Source organism: Salminus brasiliensis, chromosome 5, assembly GCF_030463535.1.
Source record: "Salminus brasiliensis chromosome 5, fSalBra1.hap2, whole genome shotgun sequence".
In the NCBI taxonomy this organism is placed as follows: Eukaryota; Metazoa; Chordata; class Actinopteri; order Characiformes; family Bryconidae; genus Salminus; species Salminus brasiliensis.
The window spans coordinates 22,911,511-22,931,969 of record NC_132882.1 but is presented as its reverse complement, the minus strand read 5'-3'; the positions used below and the strand labels follow the sequence as shown (position 1 = coordinate 22,931,969).

Here is a 20,459-nt window from a genome sequence, read left to right as displayed (position 1 = left end):
GCAATGTGTCCTGTTATGTAGTTACACAAAGTTGTATAAATTTGATACTGGTACGAACAGTTTGTGATCACTTTAATGTGCATAAAGGTTCTCCTTTTTATTTCCCCTGACTTGATTACAAATTGAGCCAAAACATTTCTGGCCGTCAAGAGGGAAGGCAGTCTAAAAATGTCACCACTTTCACAGCCATCCACCGATCTTAAAAAATATTACTACTATTAATCTCCCTCGTTGTAGTATTTAGTACTGTTACACTTCTTGTGCAAGTTGACATTGGTGTGCTTTGATTAATTCTACTGTGGAAAACAAGCAGGCTGTTGAATGTATTTATTTGTCACTTTCCAGGTGGAAATAGATAGGCCATAAATGGGTCTGCTGTGAACAGTTAAGCCTCAAGAGCTGCTGCGTGTTTCTCCATGAGTATTTCATGAGTTTTTCATGATGCTTCGTTATTAAGACTCCAGCACTTGGCCTCCTTCGCTTTGGCAGGGCCAGCATGGCAGGCAGAAATGTGCACAGATAGCTTGTTTAGTACTTTAGCGAGTAGATTATTTACAGTGGCACATGAGTGGATATGGCAGATGCTGATGTGCTCCTCAGATTGTTTCCACTGTTGGCAGGACAGCTAGATGAGCACTTGGAATGGTCAGAGGTACATAATGTACTGTATAATGGCTCACTTGAGTCATCTGCTTGTGCAAGGGCAAGGAATAATAAAGGTAATGATGGGCCTCCTGGTATGTTTGCTATTACCTTCTCATGTTAAATCTCTCAGGGTGCAACCTGGTTATGTGGTGCAAAGCCTAATGCGTCACTTCTTTTATTATGAAGATGTATATGGAGAAGAAGTGGCTAATTTAAGACTTCGATGACCAGTAGATATTAGCTTTTTACTATACAACCCTAATATACATGTGTAAATGATATCTTCAGTTCATTAGAACTTATGACCTGTAGTTAGTTCCATTTGTCTGGGAATTTGATGCAATTTCTGTCTGTCTTTTTTCCTACGTTGATTGCAGTTTGTAAAATATTTAGGAAAATTCAGTCAAATGCATTTAGGAGGAGGCTAGAAAGAGAGAAAGAGTAAAAGAGTGCCTTTGTTCTGGTTTAGGCAAGACATGTCAATCCACAACACTTTCTTGTGTATAAGTGGATGACACTTCAAACACCAGAACCTTCTCCTCCCCTTGCACAGACTGTAAAGCTACAACTCTTACCTTCTAGCCGTCAATTTTCTTAATCACAGCTATCATGGGTCGTTAAAGGTTTTGTACTTGATCTCGAATGCTAAATTATCTTCACAGCTAAATGACATTTAATTACAGACTGTTTTCAACCTTTTGTTAAAGCATCATTTTACCTTATGGGCTCATTTGATCTATTGTCCTCCTCTGTGCTTCACTATCTCTCTGGCTGTTCTGGCAATATGGATAAAAAAACATGGCCCTCAGACAGATTCAAATGGCACATTTTGTGCAAGTACTTTCAATTCCAGAAACCACGGTTAAACATTATACTGGGTCTGCAAACTGTAAGTGCTTATTTATATATTAAAATATAATTTTTGTCTGAGGCAGGAATAATGCTTTGGGCAAATTTATAGAGATCTTGGGCCAGTAAGTGTTCATTTCCAGTAATCTGGAATTCGTGCCTTAGGTGTGTGTGTGTGTGTGTGTGTGTGTGTGTGTGTGTGTGTGTGTGTGTGTGTGTGTGTGTGTGTGTGTGTGTGTGTGTGTGTGTGTGTGTGTGTGTGTGTGTGTGTGTGTGTGTGTGTGTGTGTGTGTGTGTGTACTGGTTTTACTCACAGCCACTTGCTTGTAATGAAATCGCTGGCATTAGAATGTCAGTAATGCTGCAAGTGTTATCTGTTTCACCACAACGTGTGCCTTGCCACAAGCTATATATTCACACTCTCGTCCATGGGGATTATTTCACGCCTTTACTAAAGGAGTGCAGTGAATGCTCTCCACAGTGCCAAATCTTAGTTCATATGTTGGGACCTCACTGAGATTCTTTTGCTTTGAAAGCATCACAAAGCAAAGCAGACCTTAAGAAATAGGTTTAACACGCCAGGCTTGTCAGCTCATAAGTTGATATAATTCTAGGGCAGCAAGTCAAAATCTAATCCTCTGATTTTGTTATAAAAATCACTTGAAAAATATATGTGGTCTTTCTCATTGGAAATGCTGAAACTTGCTCTTGGTTGAGGTTTTCATGCATCAAAAGAAGGAAAGTGGCAGTCTACCAAACAGTTGTCTGGATGTGGAGACTAGGGGTCGTAAGACTTGTTTGAGTGGCACTGACACTGCAGCCAGCAACCGCTGTTATTGATGTTCTACTCAAATTCTACACAGCTGCTTTATACTTGGTCGCATGGGCCTTTAACAAAGAGCCCTCACTTAAGGATGGATTTGTGAGATAATTAGAACATTAAATCTACTTACACCCTGAGCAATTATATTTTAGAGTCCTCCAAAATCAGGCTCTCCACATTTCTGACAGTGTGACCGTTTGACTTCTACTTTTCTTTCCTTTTTTTCCAGTCTGTACAAGACGTAGCAGGAGAACCTTGGGAATCCTGATTTAAGTATATCTGTTCTGTGTCATGACACAAAAAATGTCATATTGTCAGCGGCGATAAATAATATTTGGATGGCTGATTGAGCAGTTCTTCCAAGACATACCGATATGAATGCTCTATGAGCGAGCGCTTGATTAATAAATGATTCATCTCGTTTTCTAGAGCCATTTTAAAGCATTTGTTGTCATTTTTGCCTTGTTTGACGTCTTTGAAAAGACAACATTGATATATGGCATAGAAGAATACCCCTAGACTCTCAGTGACTGATGAAGCCTAGTGAAAAATGCATTATTAATTGTCCAGATACTTTGGAGTGGTGGTGTATTGGCTTTGTGATCAGAGTTTCCAGTTGACTTGTACTCTTTTATTATTGGGTTTTGGAGACTTGGGTCTTTTATTTTTGTCCTTGCCAAGAAAACCTCATTATTTTAATGAGGATATCCAGATATAAGGGAGAATTATCTTGGCTGGACATTTTTAAATATATATTTTTAAACATGTTCTCATGCGTGTTCCATTTCTTGTTGTTTTCTTTGTGCAGTGGAGCAGGTCCCCACCGAACCATACCACATCCCACTATCGCAAGCTGAGGTCGTGCAGGAGGGAAGTGATGTCACGTTGGTTGCCTGGGGAACACAGGTAGGCCTCACGAGCAGCAGGAGGAGGGTAAACAGGTTCAGCCACAGCAACACGTGTGGAATGGTGCAGCGGGCCGAGTGGACTCTAATTTAGACTCTGAGCTTTGTGACATTTTCAAGTAAAAAGCAGAACCGTGGATTAAAGCAGCTCCATCAGAAAGGCTCAGCTCTCTTAGCAGGGGAGCGCCAAGGGATGCAGCCAGTGGACACAGGGCTGACCTCTCTCCCTGACCAACTGCATTCCCCTCCTCTGTGTGAACAGGCTGCGTCTGCTCAGCCGATTCTTTCTCCCTCTCATCTCCTCTGTGTGCAGGATGGGATTATGATTTCAATAGCTCTCTGGGTGTCCAAAGCCTCAGCGCTCCCACTCGACAGGTTTATCCCGCTTGCAGGATAATTTACTTTTTAACCAAAGAGCAAAGGGGAGTAAGGGAACATGAGGGGAAAGCAAGGAAATCACCTCATTTCACGCCAGTGTTTTGTGGAGGGGGGGGGAAATCTATTGAAACGGTGGAAATCAAAGCTTGTTGCGAAACAAACACTCTCCTCTTTCTCACTCCATTACTCCTCCTATTCATCAGCACTCCAACTCAATCTGTGGCGCTAAGGCAGTTAATGCAGTAAAACAGACGAGTTCCTCAGTGTTTAAAGCTCAGTAATGTAAGAAGTGGACTGTTCTGCCCTGTCCTCTTTTGTCTCACGTTGACGTAGAGTTTATTAAAGCAAAAGCCAAATGCGTCATACTATATAAAGATCAGTTTTAAAATTGGATATAATCTGGTAAAGGAATACTCCTGCGTTTTCAGCTGTGTTTCTCTTTGCCTTATCCTTACTTAAGAAAAGATGTTTCTAATAATAATGTTGGTTTTTCTCAGAGAATTGTTTTAATTTTGTATTGTACATTAGAAATAAATACTAATAAAGAGAATACAGATATATGTAAATAAATAATGTAGATACAAATTAAAGGTATAGAATTCATTCATTGAGCATTTTAAGCTGTTTACAACCCTGTTTCTTCACCTCAGAATGAAACACAGATTTTTCTCTGGTGGGTTTGTGGAAAGATACAGAGCTCTTGTGTGATTGAATGGTTTAAATCACTGCGAGTTTTAAACTCACAGAAGCCAAGAAGCATAGCACGGCTTTGTTTTTAGCACTGTAAAGATAACCTTGTAATTTTATTATTTTTATTATTTTTGTAATTATTCCTGAGACTTACTAGGTAATGTTGCTGCTTGTCTTGTCCTCTTGGCACAGTGTGCATGTAACTAACCCAGTAATTCGGTGATTAGCTGTATGGGGTGTGATGGAAGCAGGCGAAACCCTAAATTGTGCAGGGCAGGGGGTCCTCCAGGCTACAAGCTTTCTTCCCCAGCTTTAGCTTCCTTCCATATCAAACAATTAAAACAACCATTTTCTCCTGCATCACAGGTTTAGGGCTATATGGTTGCGTTTTTAAAGTTCCATATGAAGCTTTTAAAGTTGCATCGTTGCGTCATTCGTTGCATTTTCAGGCTGGGGCCAGAAATATTCTAATCTATTGATTGGGAGGTGATTTAACTCAATCATTTTGTTTCTGCTTTGCAGGTCCACGTAATGAGGGAAGTTGCTACCATGGCACAGGAGAAGCTTGGTGTGTCTTGTGAGGTCATTGACCTGCAAACCATTTTGCCATGGGATGTAGAGACAGTATGCAAGGTAGGGCATGATCTTTCTCCTCCACACAAGCATGTGCACACAGGCTGTTGCAGTTCAAAGCACAGTATCAACAGCCCATTAATCTTGATTACTCAAACTGCATATCGTGAAGCTGTATTTAAAAAAAAAAAATTTATCTGTGGTCTGTCCTTATGCAGTTTTCTTTACTTAGAAATTGAAGCGTGAACATAATCTTGCTCACACTTCAGTTGTATGCCACACACAATGTGAAAGTTTATATACTTCATGATCTGTAGGCCTGTTTTTGACACAGCGTGTTAGTGCCCCAGACACAAAATTACATCTTCCCAGTATTTTTGTGTATGTAATCTGCAGCATATTTCAGCTACAACCCTGTCCAACCATATTTTACATTCTATTCAAACCAAGCAGTATGGAAAATGTCTGATCAAATCCTGGTATTTTAATATTGGTTGTGATATATAATTTTTTTTTTTTTTTTTGAGCTTTCGGAGGCAGCATGTAACAGGTTTAAAGCTTTTCATTGACAAATGTACTGTTAAATGACTGCTAACTCAAAATTCTGAAGCTGAGGATGGCGCGGAGAAAATAGCAGACCAATTGGAATCTATCACGTGTTATTGTCTTGGCAGCAAGACTGAAAATGGCTGCTAGTCTGTCACGGATTGTTTGTTCTTAGCTGTCTTTTCAAATAAACAAAGTGATATTCAAATATCACCCTATTAAATAGACTCCATGAAACTGAACAGCATGTTGACGATAATGTGTTCTTTGGCGCTCCTGGGTATTGGGGAGCTGTCTTTGCTTAAACAACACCTTTTCATTCTTTTTTTTTTTTTTTTTTTCCATATGATGTTTTTTTTCCCCCTCTATTTGTTCCCTTTTTAAATGGTTCTAATTAAGAAAGAAAGAAAAAGTAGGAGCAGACGTGTCACTTTCTGATTTTTCCAAAGTTTAATCAAACATTGCATTATTGGTAACTCTGATAAAGTCTTGAATTAAACAATTACCTGTGGGGGAAGGAGGGATTAATGAGTTTGAAAATACAATTGTTTGTTCTTGGCACAATTCTTTTTTTCTTTTGCTTTGTGTCAAAACTCAAAGCAGAAACATTTTGTATCCAGATGTGTGTTAAGGTCATAGTAAAGGGAAAACAAATGCAAAAATCTCTTAAAGCTGTCATAAAGCTTTAAATCCACTGGAAACAGAAGATTTGTATTTATAGATTTTATAGGCTTGTGTGACCAACAGATGAAAACAATGATCAAGTAAACAAAAATAGTTAAAACAGAATTCTACAAAACAAGTTTGTTTTGAACCACTTTTTCTCAGAAACAAGCACTTATGTATTTGAAGTTTGGAAACATACCATTACTAATGCTTATGGCCTGAGACATGATTTCCAAGAGCATCCTTAAAAGCATAAAGAGGTAGCGTGGGAAGACCACCCCATGTTGAGCTCAGAAAGCTGGCTTATTCATGGAGGGACATGAGTGTGCTTCCTCTAATGGCTCAGAATTTCTTTTGAGCGTAATGTCTCCCCACATGGCTGTAAACAATGATGAAGGCTATTGCGTGATGTGTGCATATTCTTTAAAGACACTAATATTCATGTTTATGAAGCAGAGGCTTGGAGTGCCACCACTAAAGGTCCTTTTGAGAGGGTGGTGTTTTTTTTGTTTTGTTTTTTTTGTTTAAGGAACCTTCCTGCAACTGTCATGTCTTTCTGCTGTAGCTGGGATGTGTGCTTATGCTCTCTGCTGCAATTTAACTCCTAATGAACACTGATTGGTCTTTCACCTTCACTGACTGGTTCTGGCTTTTTATTTTTAACAGTCATCTAGTCTGCCAGTTTGGTTTCAGCAGTTTGGTCTATTAAGTTTGCTGGTTGTTAGCTGCTTTAAAATAAAGTTTTGGTGACATGGCAAAAATACAATGATATGCAATTACACTGACACTGTTTAGTTCTTCTGCTGTTTTTCGCTTGGTCAAATGTACAGAAGTAATTATACTGTTATTAGACATGAGGCTGAAATGGTAGCTCCCTGTGGTGTTCTTTTGCCCATTCGCTAAATGAACCATAGCTTAGTTAGCCACACATTCACTGAGTACACACATCACACCACAGCTGTGATTCTGACTGCTGTGGTGCTAACGCTATTGTCTGTGCTTAAACCTTTTTTCTGAGATCGCGAAGTCGAGCGAGTGGTGTTGTGTGTGGACCCTTTAGCTTAAATTCGTTAGCTAGCAGATCAAACACTACAGCACAGGCTGTATTTCACCTAACTAAGGCTCAGATTGCACATATTTAGAGGACAAAGCCTTATATTCGAGCCCAAAGTAAAATCTGAGAGCCCAAAGCCCCCCCCCCCCCCCCAAGGAATATTTAGGTTTAATTCGTTTTTTTTTCTTGCACATATCTTTTCAGACTCTCATCCATGTCTAAACTCAATCACCTTTTCCACAGTCCACAAACAGTGAGTGCTCCGAGCACTGATGGTTATTATCTCATGTTTTTCAAACATGGACACGTCGATGCAGAACAGCTGTGTGGAGAATGCATGAGAATGGTCTGTGCCATGCTATTTTACTTTTATTTGAAGCCCTCAACTCTGGGCATTTTCTAATAGCAAAATGAAGGGTCACAATTATCCCAACATTTGAAGAGTCTGATTATTCAGCTTGCATTTCTTTACAGACATTGAACTGAATCTAATGACCTGGCTAGAGTTCATTAGTTGTTGCATTACCTTATGAACTAGATCCAGATGCTAAAACGGAATCAAGTCCAACTGAGTGTGACTGAGTCTCCAGCTCACTGTGAGTCAGAGTTTGCTCATACACACAGCTCGGTGTCCTCTGCATGTATGGAGACGTGGGTCTCGTCTGTGGATCAGCATCCCGGTCATTAAAACGGGACTGCACTGTAACATGTTGTTTCTGGTTTCCTGTTGCTTTCTCTGGATGATCCACAGGACTGGTAATCAACTCCGCGATCTATATATACACGTGCTGCTTGTTGACAAAAGGAATCGGCTGAAATTGCAGTAAAACTGAGAAAAGCTGTTTTTTGTTCCCTCTGGTGTCTGGAACTGTTCAGTAAATGTAATAGTCGTTCATTTAAGGGATAAACAAAATGGCCAGTTTATCCTTGCCAGACCAGTGGCCTAGATGATATAATGTGGAAATATTTTTCCTTTTATTTTTCTCTTTTTTTTCCCCCTTATTTTAACTTATTTACTTTTATTTGTTTGTTTCCATTTTATTTTGTTCTTCACTCACTTTGTCCTTCTGAAAGAACATTTTGTCAACAGCTATTCTAGATTTGTTCCCAAAATTGCATGAATTGGAATGAATATCGCTTATCATATTTTATTTTATTTATGCATCAAAGAAATATTAACTCCACATTAAAGGGCTCATATCATAGAGACAAACAATTTAACATTTAAAGCTCTGTTATATTCACCCCCTTGTTCACCTCCTTTCCATACTGTTCATATATGGAATGGTGTCACATTAACCAATTTTTTAATATCCACCCATGTGTGTGTTTTGGCCTGGACTTTATTTATTTATTCATTTAAGGGACATAGCATGGCATGTGTTGTCAGGACAAGGCAACCAGTCAGAACCTTTGTGTTTGGAAAATGATAAGCTGAAAATCTTACTGTTTGCCACATACATTTGCATAAATAGTTTTAATGGGGGGGAAAGATGGGGGCACTACATTTAATAAATAAATAAATAAATCTAAATAAATAAATACAAATGAAAATTGCCAGTATTCACATTTTGTGATACTAAAAATGAGCAAAAATTTATGTGCATTATTTGTTGTTGTTTTTTTTTCCATTTTTCCTTCCTTCCTTTTTTTGTATTTATTTTTATTATATTTTTAAATAACCGTTTTAAATGAATAGGGAGGTACTTACTAAAGTTTTCTTCATTTGATATATATATATATTTTTTTGTAGAAATTCTTTAGCAGAAGCGTAGGGCTGACAAAAAACTAAAGTTTAATAGTTGCCAGATGCAGTAAAATCTGAATTATATTAATATTTAAATCTAGCTTTGCAGTCACTCCAAGCCTGATTTCAGGGCAGTTAGCCAAACAGGGCAGCTACCAAATGCATGGAAGAACATGCCAGAGCTGACCGTATGTATAAGAAAGCCGCAATCCAGTTTGACTTTAATTATACATTTACATGTATAGAAACGTTTTCAAGCATCTGAATGCTTTTTAGCAGCTCAGCCACTCTGTTAGAAACTGAGCTCTTAACGGTTCTCCATTCTACGCCCTACCAAGCCAAGCCAGTGCTCCAAACGCAGACGTTTACTCACCTTTATGGAAAGGTTTTTCAGGAATATGTAAAAATAAGCATGCTTTTAAAAATTTGGTTATTAAACAACCATTTTACACCGTTGGCTGAGAACAACTGGTTTGTAACACTGTGTGGCTTTTGGGATGTTTGGCATTTGAGTGACAGTGTATGAATTTAGAGAATGGTGTATATTGCAGTTCTGCCATCTTTTTGAAAATGAATAATTTAAAAAATTTCAACAACAAACAAGTTGAGTTTATTGATAGAATGTTTGACTTGACCATGTTTGGTCTCTTAGGAAAAAAACATTGTGTAGTGAGTGACATGACTTTATATGCTCAGCATTTGTAGCCATGTGATTTTACTTACCATAATTTCAACATGCATGTTTAATTAGGACTCGCCACCAGGACTCTTTCGGTGGTGTTTTTAGATAAATAAAAGAGGGTCTCCAAGCTTGAGTCAGTCATTTGAGTCAGCCTTTCATCTGAATCAATGACTAAGCACCAGGTTTTATTAGCATATGGGAATAGGTACTCTAGCTGAAGGGTCATGTGCTGATTGTTTAGGTAGTTGTGCTAAACAGTCTGTTTCTAAGCTTGACTGTAGCGATGGGGGATCTGTAGTCCATTATTGAGCTGTCTGTCTATTAGTTTTGACTGGGGATGGCACTTTTCTTGCAGCGTGAAGGCCAGCAGGCAGTGAGACTTGGAAGGAGCTCAGCTTCTGCTACAATAGGAGTTTTGTTTCCATCTTAAGGTTGAACCCCCTTTATTTTTAAGGCTGTTTTGACTGTTCCATATTCTGTAAGTCGCTACAGTAAAGCGACCTTTCCAAAGCAAACGCTCCTGCTTCGCCTGGTTAACGGGATCAAGATGTGCCTGGAACCCAGAGGTTCACTGTTCCTGCATCCCCACACCCCCCCCCACCCCCACCCCCAGTTAAACGCATGGTAAAATGGTAAATGTATTTATACAGTGTTGCTGAATTCCTGTCAAGACCTGTGTAAAATGGCTTGGATTTGCCAGAATTTACGATGATCTGCTGTAGGACTTTTGCCTATTGGTGGTTCTTTGTCTTTTTTTTTTTTTTTTTTTTTTTTTTGCCTTAGATGTTGAAGTGTTTGTTTTTTCATTGAATCACTAATGAGAACACACATGTTGAACAAATGAACGTGAAGGGTCAGTCTGTGGAAGTTTTGGGAGAAACACTGAACTGATTTAATGAATCTGCTAATCTTGTCTGCAGTTGTAAACACACGTAGTTCCTACCCTCTGACGTTTGTTTCTCCTATCGTATGGTGTCCCCATCTGACCCCCTGCTCTGCTGGAGTGTACAAGTGAGTCACTTCTGTCTGTGCCTGCCCTGGGTGACAGATTAGGCTTTTTTTGACGTGTTGAGTGTTAGACTTCTATATGGGAGGGATATTGGAAGGGCATGTAGACTTTTTTTTTTTTGTCTCCCCCCCCCCCTCCTTTTTTCTAGTTGTATAAAGGCTGGATTTTGGTTTCCTGCGCTCTAGAGTGGAAGGTCTTTTAACTCCATATGAGCTTTGGGCTCTCACGTTTTTTGGCCACAGTAAAGCTTTGGCTATAGTTTGTTAATGCTGTTCTTCAGGTGTCCTCATCTTGACCTTAGTTTCCTTGGTTCTATGTAAGTGAGATGACTCACAGCGTTTTCAGCAGTGAAGCAGATTGCTACCTTTGCCAGTTCTTAGCTAGTTTGTACAGCTAAACGTCTTCACATTTTTAGCAACACATGCCCAGAGTAAGTGATTCTCGGGAGGACTGAAAATAAAATGAGACGAAATGAAAAACATTTGAGTTTTGCTACACTGCATGCCAAAACAGGCCTCAGGTGAGCTGTATTTTCAGTCACAAATAAACGTTGGTGACCTATGCCTGGTAACTTGCAGTTACACAATTGAATTGCACTCTAGACTAGGGATGCACCCATACAACAGTTTCGGTTCCGCATACATTTTGAGAGACTTAAGGAATCAGGACTTAAATTACTTTACTAACTTTGTAAAACAATTGTGCAGTACCTTGTCCCAGCATTCAAATAAAAATAATTAAAAAAAAATAAAAAAAATAAATAAAAAAGAAGTCAAACTTCTTCAAATAAACTGTGCTCAACAGTCTTTCACTTTCTGCAGTAGTGCAGAGGCACAGGTATTTTGCAGCAGCAAGATCTTTGTTGACTCTTCAGTACTGATATGAACTGTCTGAAGCAGTGATTGTTTTCTCATTAAAAATCTATACAGATCAACAGCAGGGATTGAGCTGCTTGCCGCATCAGGATCCTCCCACTCCTTCAGGATTTGATCAAATTCTTTCATAAAGCTGCTCTTATCTGTTGCTTCTGCTGCTGCTGCTTCTACCCCACTTTTCTGGTGGCTCTGAAGTCTCCAATGCTCCAGCTGTGCTGCTCCTCAAGACTTCCCAAAGTTCCTTTGTTGGGGCATATTTTGCAGGCTTTGCAGACTCTGCACTTGTAAAATATCTGACACAAATAAAGTTAAACATATAAAACACTGGTTCCAGTTCACACCTCACGGTGACACTAAATTCTTGGATGTACCAAAACCTAAGGCTCATCAAAGTAATCTAGACATGAAAAAGTATGTATAAAAAAGGATTTATCATTTTCTAATAATAACTTTTAATGCACATCATGGCAGTGTATTGCATTGATTTGAAATGGTACTGTTAATGGTGTTGTAGAAAGAGAAAAAGCTTCTATATGGTAATAAGTTTAGAATCTTGCCTTTCTTTATGTCTTGGTTTATGGCTCTCTCCATGTTCCAGTTTGTGATACGAGTTTGTGAAGCTGCACACGTCCTGCTGATGTATGGCATAGCACGCGTCACAAATAAATTAAAGTGAAAGAATCAGTCCCATGGATCAGCCTAATTATCCGATCCCTGATCCAGCTAATTTTTGGGACAGATATCCGATCCAAATATTGCATCTCTACTTTAGACAGGGGGGGGGTGTTGGTGGTCTGTGTATTGATTCAGTACTGTTGGCTAAGCTTGTTGAATCTTTTAATAAAGGCTTACACCATTTAAGAACTCCTTTTGGAACACTCTGTGGTATGTGTTGTGCATAGACTTTAGAATAAGTCTTGTAATGATAAATACAATGAATTGGAGTGTGTGTGTGTGAGAGTGTCCTTGTGATTCTAGGAATCAAGGTAGCTGACTACGTGCCAGACTCGCCTAACCTACCTCCCTCCGTTTGCACAAAGCCCACCTTATCAACCTGTCCGCCTCATTTACTAAGTGCTTCTGCATTATAACGCAGATCTTATTGAAAGAAGCCAAAGTGCAGACCTGTTTATTTGTTAGGAAGCCAGGTGGAAATAATATGAAACCATATTAAAAGGCAGGGTGGTGCTTTAATGATAGACCAGAAGTTCTTTTGCATGGGGGAGTGTGTTAAAAACCCATATTAAATGGAAGTCCTTCTTCACTTGTGTAGTAACAATTCCCCAAAACCATCTGTTATGTAATATTAAAGGAAGCGTCTCACTGTTCTTTCCACTGAAACTAAAGCCTTATGGCTGCAAAGAATCTTAATAAAAGGGTGTATGAAATTGTATTTGGTGTAAGATGTGTTTTACTCCTTGGATAATCTCTGCTCTGGCTGGACAGAATGGAAACCTAAAGATCAGTTCATCAAGATGTTTCTATTATTATGCAGCAGATCAATGCCACACCACATTTCACTAGCCTCTAGTACAAGTAATTGGGATAATTTGGTGCATATATAAATTCTGCATCCCTCAAACCCTCATATCACAGCAGGTCTAAAAGTGATTAAGATGGAAGAATAAACAAGACATCACAAAGCCCTGCAAAAGAGAAAATTCAAAGGTTCCTCTCTAAGCTCCCTCTGCTGAAGTAGAGGCTGTTATCTGCCCTCAAAGTGCAGCACGCTTTTAAGTGTCAAAAGTAGTTCTTTAGGAAAAACAAGGCTGCATTTTGAATATAAAAGGTTACCTGTAGGCTCGGGGCAAAAGGTTTCCACTTTAAGCCAACACCTTGAACGTTCTTTCAAAATTGAGCAAGCATGCTGAAGAGAGGCAGCTTGCGTTTTGTGTTCTGGACTGGCCTCCAGCATGTATTTCAAATGCCCGTTTTATGAGCATTTCCATAGTCTCCCTCGGAATGGCGAGTCTGCCCTGTACTTGACTTCAGATCATCTACAAGACTGAAGCTGGAAGAATGTTTGGTAGTGCTTTTAGAGGACGACATGCTAAGCTCCCTGGCCTGGAAAAAGCTGTACCAGTGCGGGCCCATTGTTCAGTCTTTCTGGTCTCTGACTCAGACTTGAAAAAATAGGCCATGTTCCTCAGTTGATTTGTGTTCTTTTGCAAACACAATGTGGTCTGACTCCAGTCTCCAGGTCTTTGGAAGGCCATGTGGAAATACACTGGAGCAAGCGCCTCAGTGCTCTTACCAGCATTAAACACACTTTATTAATTAAACACTTAAATTTGTGAGGTAGCTTCTCAGAGCCAGCCAGTGGTTTGTGCATACAGTACCCATGTGTTCAGTGGGTAGTTTAAGGTGATTCCGGGTCTTAAAGGAAATGGAGTGTCAAAGAATGTCGCTTTGTGCGTTTGTTGTTTTAATTTTGGAAAGTGTGTGTGTTGGAGGCAGTACATGAGTTGCTGTTCAACTGTCGCGCAACCCAAGTTAACATCTGTCTGTATTTTTGTGTAGACTGTTGAACCATTAATATTCACTTGCTTGTCATGGTTTTCCAAGAGTGAAACATGCTGAATAAAGATCACTTTACATTAGTGGTTCCCATGCAACATGACTCTCTCCCCTGGAGGTCTGAATGCTGCTGCCTATATAGTTGTCTATATGTTGTGCATGCTCTCTGATAAGTCGTTGCACTTATTTTGAAACAAAGAAAAGTATAGAAGACTGCAAAGACTTTTGATTAACTTTATCGTTAAAATAAATGTGTGTGTGTGTGTGTGTGTGTGTGTGTGTGTTATAAATAATCAAAGTACCTTGGTATTACACATCATCTAATAATTTAATACAGCCACACATGGTAGTCTGGCACTGCATTGCAGTGTCTGTGTCACCCCCCCTTTTTTTTTTTTTATTTATACTTTAGGTATTTGTGTTTGGAAGACTGCAGAGAAATTTTGTTCAACATAGTTTGTTCAGTGCGGCTTTTGTTATTAATCATATAAATCAATGCAGGTTATTTCTGTAGACTGGGAAACTAGTTACAATCACTAAAACTCAGATGTCTGATCAATCATTGGCAACACAATTTATTTAATGCAATTTTATGTTTGTTGAACCATACAAAAGTTTGAACATTTCGTGCATGAAAACGTACAGCAAAAAGAATGAGTAGTTGGGCTATAACAATACTCATGATGCCATGATTGAATTCACAGTACTAGGTTCACAATTCTGTATATTCTCAATATTTTGAACAAAATGTGTATGTTGTGTAATCTTCTAATCTTATTAGAAGAAGAGCGTTGCATGACCTTTCTGTGTTGGCAGTTTGCAAACTTTGGTTTTCAAACAATGCAACTACATTTGAGTTCCTCTTTTATCCTAATATAAATATAATATAATGATTTAAATTAAATAAAAACTGAGGAGAAAAAAATTATATATTTTTAAAAACCTTTATGCTGATGCTGAGCCTCAAAATGGTTACCAGCATTGATATAATGTCATAACTGATCCTCTTCATGTTTTTAATATGTTCAGGTTTTCAAGATATATCATGATTTCTTTAAACCAGTTTTTGTGAGCTGGTGGCCTGGCTCTTTTTCACCTATGGAGGGATCATGACACTACCCCGAATAGGGCTGTTAGGAGGTTAGGTTCAGCATGTTCCAAATAAGCGGAAATGTATTGAAGATTCCTATCCAGAAGTCTAGCAATATCGGGCCTGTCCAAAACATTTCTCCCCGTTTTCCAGACCGTTTGGAAGGCCAGTTACCCAGTCCTTGTTCAACTCCCATCATCATTAGCAATGCCCTTAATACTAGGAGGGTGAACACTATGATCACCTATGACACATGCTAAGTCCGCCACCACTCGTTTCGAACTGCTGCTGCAGCAGTATCGCTAGTTAGCCAGCACACAAAGATCGGCTCTGCTATAAATATAGATTTCTATCAAGTAGTAGTAGGACCACTCCTCCTTTTCTCTCCTTTTTGGAAAGCTTAAAACACTTAAAACTAGCCCTGTCATGTGGATGTTGTACATTTGCTAGCACTCACTAGGTTCCATAAGTCAAAATGATTCAGTATTGAGTTCTGTGACCTATACACAACATAAAAGGAACAAATAAACTTGGTTATTATAGATGTTGCAAAGGGAATGTGAGATGATGCCAAAATCATGTTTTGAATCTGTTAAACTTCATAAATTCATGTTACATTCTTTCCTGTGTTAGGTTTTGCCTCGCTCTCATTTTATTTTACTCAGCAAGTATTTCAGAATGTCATTATTAAACACAGCCTAACTTGCCACCTTTTAGTTTACTGGATAAAGAAGCTTTGCAGCTGGTGTGTTTGAGCAATCATTGAAAGTCCTGGCTGAGATCCTTCGCTCATTAGTCTGGATATCAGTCGATTATTTAAAACCAAAGCAAACAAACATAAACCTGGCTCCAAAGCTGCTCCAGGATTTTTCAATTATCGTTATTTACAGCCAGCCCGAGCTAGCTCGCCAATCCGTCGCCCATTGTCTTCTGTTGAATTCCTCATCTTGATGAAGTGCTGAAATGCTGATTAGGCATCAGATTCCAGATTTCCTGCTTTAGTTGCAAAATAACCTCTGATTAAAAAGCTTGAATGAAGCTGCCCTCTGTGGCAGAAGATCAGATGTTGAGTGTTGTAGATTGTTCACTGCAATCTGTAGTTGCTACAGAAATCACAGCAGAACCACTTGTTTTTTAGTCAATATGCTCGACTAAAGCTTTGACTTTTATATAAGACGCCCTGCTAACGATTAGCAGCCATGCTTACCTCAAAGGGATGCTGTTATTGAGGCGCGGGTCACAAGGTTAGTGTATATCTGCTGACAGCGACTCACAACTATAATATTTTTGGCAAGTTGCTTTTGAAAGTCATTGGAAACAATTGGTAAAAATGGCAGTAGAATAAAGGCTAGTGGCTTGGTTTTCATCCTGCATGTTTTATTATTAAAGCTGATGTATATAATTACATTATTAATCCACATCTGTCTGACTTGGCCAGCTGGGCTCGGCTGAGGTGGGGAATGGGGAGCTAGCAGTGCGTGCCGGTTGGTCAGAATGTCATAACTCTCTCGTGTTGTATTGCGGTGTTGTTTTGGTGGTTATATCAGTGGAAAATTACTCATGGTTGTTTTTCAGCGGCTGATCCAGGCATCAGCTCCTTGGGCAGGCTGAAATGTGGAGTAACCTGACACTTGCCCCGAAAACCTACTGCACTTTTTTGTTTTTTTCTTATGTGGTCCACACACATAATCCTCGTATTCCTGCTAAAGACCTGCTTAGTGGGCCCTAAGAGCCTTGTGGCTTTTCTAAAGGTTCCCTCGGGGCGCTAGGAGTAAGTGAGGGAGCAGGCGGGCTGAGTCCACAGAGTGCTGCGCAACATGGGCGCCGTGGCTTGATGCCAGGCATGCTACCTACAGGCTGTATTTGTCAGGAATTTTGACAGGTTGTATACAAATGCCTACAGTGAGGCTGACTCATGGCAGACTGCCTCCTTCAACTCTCTGACACTCCTTTTCCTTCACGTTACGTTCTGCTTTCCTTTTGTCTCTTTAGTGTCATTCTTTCCTGCCTTCACTCACGTGCTCTGGACCTTCACTTGCAGTATTTTTCTCCCTCCTTCGTTCCTCTCAATAGATCTGCTTTTCCATTCACACTCCCGCAGCCTCAGCCAGCACTCACATTCCTCTGTTCAGCACTCGTGAGATTTCTAAAATTCCTCTCTGTGTCACCGCTGGAAGTGAGTAGGCCGTCCGAACAGACTCATAGAAGTGAGGAAAAAGGACGAGTGGTTCCTGATTTTTCAGTGACTTTCTTTTCATTGTTAGGTTCATGACTCCTGCATGCTTACGGCGTGTTACTCGATTGTGAAATTTAAAGCGATTGTACTCTCAATAAGAAGCAGCTTTCTCATCAGTCTGTCTCTTCACAAGCGCTCTGTCCTTCGTGATCTGTCACCGGAGCCAGCGAGAGCAGGAGCTCGTAAATCAAAGTCATCATAAATTGCAGCCCTAATGTTGTCAGCCCTTGCACACGAGTGTTTGTGCATATGTGTGCATGCGGGCGGGCGAGCGAGAGACCAGGCAAGGTCTGGATGCTCAGCAAGGGCTGCTGGCCACTTAGCATCGAACCCCATTATGTTTGGCTATTGAGTAGATGTACTGCTTGCTTTGCTGTTTTCCACTTGTGGTGGTTGAAGTTTTTGGACAGTGCTTTGGACAGATTGAGATCATTGAGGTCACCGTTGAGGCAGATAGCAGGGCCCTCGCGGAAAGCCAGGAGCTTATTTTTGTGGATGTACTAGTGATCCTGAAGGGGATTGGCCTAAGGCAGACTGCCTTATGCACGTGGGAGATGGGGGGGGTGTTGTTTCTGTCTCATGGATGGGGGCAGCGCGTGTTGAGGAGAAGCTCCATTTAGCCATAGTGAATGGAGTGAGGCCGGTGTTGGCCCCTGCTCTGGTGTAATCATGGGCTGACTGAACTGCGCTCCAGGTCATGCTTCAGATCCCAGAGCTAAAAGTGTCCTTTGTGGCCTCTGTCCAAACCTTCTGGAGGTAGCCCTTTGGAAAGCAAGCCTAGGATGGTTAAGTATGAAGAGGATAAGACACACTGTATTTCTCCGCTTTTTGTCTGACCGAGACAGAAAAGAGGCATCTGATATTTCCCAGAATCCTGTAAACCATTTACTGCGAACACCACAAACAAATAAGGGCAATCCGAGCAGTCACTCAGGGGCTAAGATCTACACTCAAAAGCAGATGACAAGACGTGTTCAGCTGAGCTTATGTGGTATGTCCAGTGTTTGGAGGTCATTGCTGCCCTACTCTAGAGGCAGGGGAAAAAACAAACTTGAAAAAATTCCCAGCACTCCCACTGTTTCTGCAGTCAGTGGCTGACTGGAGAAAGTTAATGCTGTTTACAGTGTGTTTAATGAGTCCGTTTCCCTCCCTCAGGTTTGTGGTCGAAGCTGGTGGGTGGTGATGTACTGTAAGAACTAAAGGTAGAGCACGTCAGGCTTTAACTGGCCTGAATTGACTTTAATGGGACTTTATGTGATGTTTAGAGTTATTTCTGTCTGAGGTCTCCCCTGACATGCAGGCTGTTTGACAGCCAGTTGTGTGTGTGTGTGTGTGTGTGTGTGTGTGTGTGTGTGTGTGTGTGTGTGTGTGCACTAATCGTGCTTGCCCACTTTAAAAGGCTGTGTAAGAAGTCAAGCTGCACCGGGACTCTATTTGTCATGGAGATCACATGGTGGCGTATGAGTTATGACCGGCGGTGGCCCTCCAATTAAAGGCACACAGACCGCTCAAAGACAGTGTTCTGTGGGCAGGCTGACTCCGCACTGGCGGCAGAATATTTCAGAGCTTACTTCCTGTCACATTTTGATGGCCTGCACTCTGGAGGACACTCTGAGATCGGAGCAGGGTGACTGACACCATTCCTACACTGCACAGACCTAGGCTTGGGCCATACAGCCAAAATGTCATTTGGCAATATGGGACTTTTTTGTATGTGAAGGTTTGCAAACAAGTTGCAACATGCAAATGCAGGAGGAAAATGTTACAAATGTGACAAAACACTCTGATGAACTGAGTAGAATGGCTTTTATGTTTACTGAAGATGATTAGGGGCAGGGGGAAAAATGACAGAATTAATAAAAGAATGAAAAACACCCAGTCAAAAACTGAGACAGTTTGCAGTGTCTCTGAAGATTATTCAAGAGCGTGGTTCTATATAGACTCAGGGACTTGCCGATCCTTTTAAATGCATAACTAGGAGTTCTTTTCTGTGTTTTGTGAAGTTAAAAGAAAATTTTTAAAGGTTTTTTTAACCATGTACATTGTCCCCCAACAACACAAAAAAAACACAAAAAAAACAAAAAAAAACATGCTCTTCTGCACAATCGATCATTGCATGTTAAGTGTGAACATTTGTATCTGGAAAAAATGAACACTAAACATGTGGAAAAACATGTTTTTAGTTTGTAGACTGAGTTTTTTTTCCTGCTCAGTATAAATTGGGTACTCTAATGCTCTAAAAGAATCGAGTTCCAGGAACCTTAGTATTAATCATTTAGTGAATTTTCAAATTGTGGAATTTGTTAAATGTGGAAAATGAAGGAATAAGCTTTTAGTGTGTGTGTGTGTGTGTGTGTGTGTGTGTGTGTGTGTGTGTGTGTGTGTGTGTGAGAGAAGGAGAGTGAGAGCTTGCAGATCCGGTGAGTGTCCTACCAAAGGTCTGGCAGCTGCCTCTTTTGCTGCCGTGGTGTGGTGGTAAGCGTAGGCAGAGTGAGCGCGACTCTCATTATGTTGGGCGTGTATGGGAATGGCTGTAAACATGACATTCCCCTTCTGCAAGCGGCCTGGTTTAATCATAGACCTGTGGCACAATGAGCAGTAAAGGGAAGCCACCGCTGCCTCCGGAACCGAACCTTAGCACACAGAGGCACAGTAACGAAGGGCAGAGAGGACATTAACCCCTCTGATCACTCTCACACTCTCCTTTTCTGCCCATTCTCTCTGTCAATCTTTCTCCTCTGCTTTTATTTCTGCCTAGGTCACTGGTACTTGTTCTTGTTAATAAGTAGGATCATCGTGTGTGTGTGCCCCCCCTTTTCTTTTCTCCTGTTTTCTCTTTTGAAAAATTAACATTCTGTATTTACTTATTTATTACAGTTTCTGTTAGACTATATACAACAAATTGTGGCACAGGGTAAATCAACACATACAGTTAAAGAAGGGTTTCATATACATACATACACACACACACACACACACACACACACACACGTGAATTTGACAGCAAATGCATATTTGTACATTTATCCATGCCTGGAATAAGGGTATGGGCAGGTTGTTACACTTCGAATTTTATTTGCTGCCATGAGTTTTGCCAGGCTGACTAGTGACCATACCCAATTAACCGCTATAAATGCACCAAAAATCATCTCTGACTCAAGAAGGAGCTGTTGC

General features: G+C 40.3%; 1 protein-coding gene across 1 annotated transcript in view; it reads left to right on the top strand.

Moving 5' to 3' along the window:
• The window catches only part of bckdhb (branched chain keto acid dehydrogenase E1 subunit beta), a 44,182-nt gene that overhangs the window by 7,143 nt on the left and 16,580 nt on the right, over window positions 1-20,459 (top strand). Inside the window, exons 7-8 of the mRNA XM_072678860.1 lie at window positions 3,126-3,223; window positions 4,813-4,923. Coding sequence (XP_072534961.1) covers window positions 3,126-3,223; window positions 4,813-4,923 — 209 coding nt within the window. The remainder of the gene's footprint in view (window positions 1-3,125; window positions 3,224-4,812; window positions 4,924-20,459) is intronic.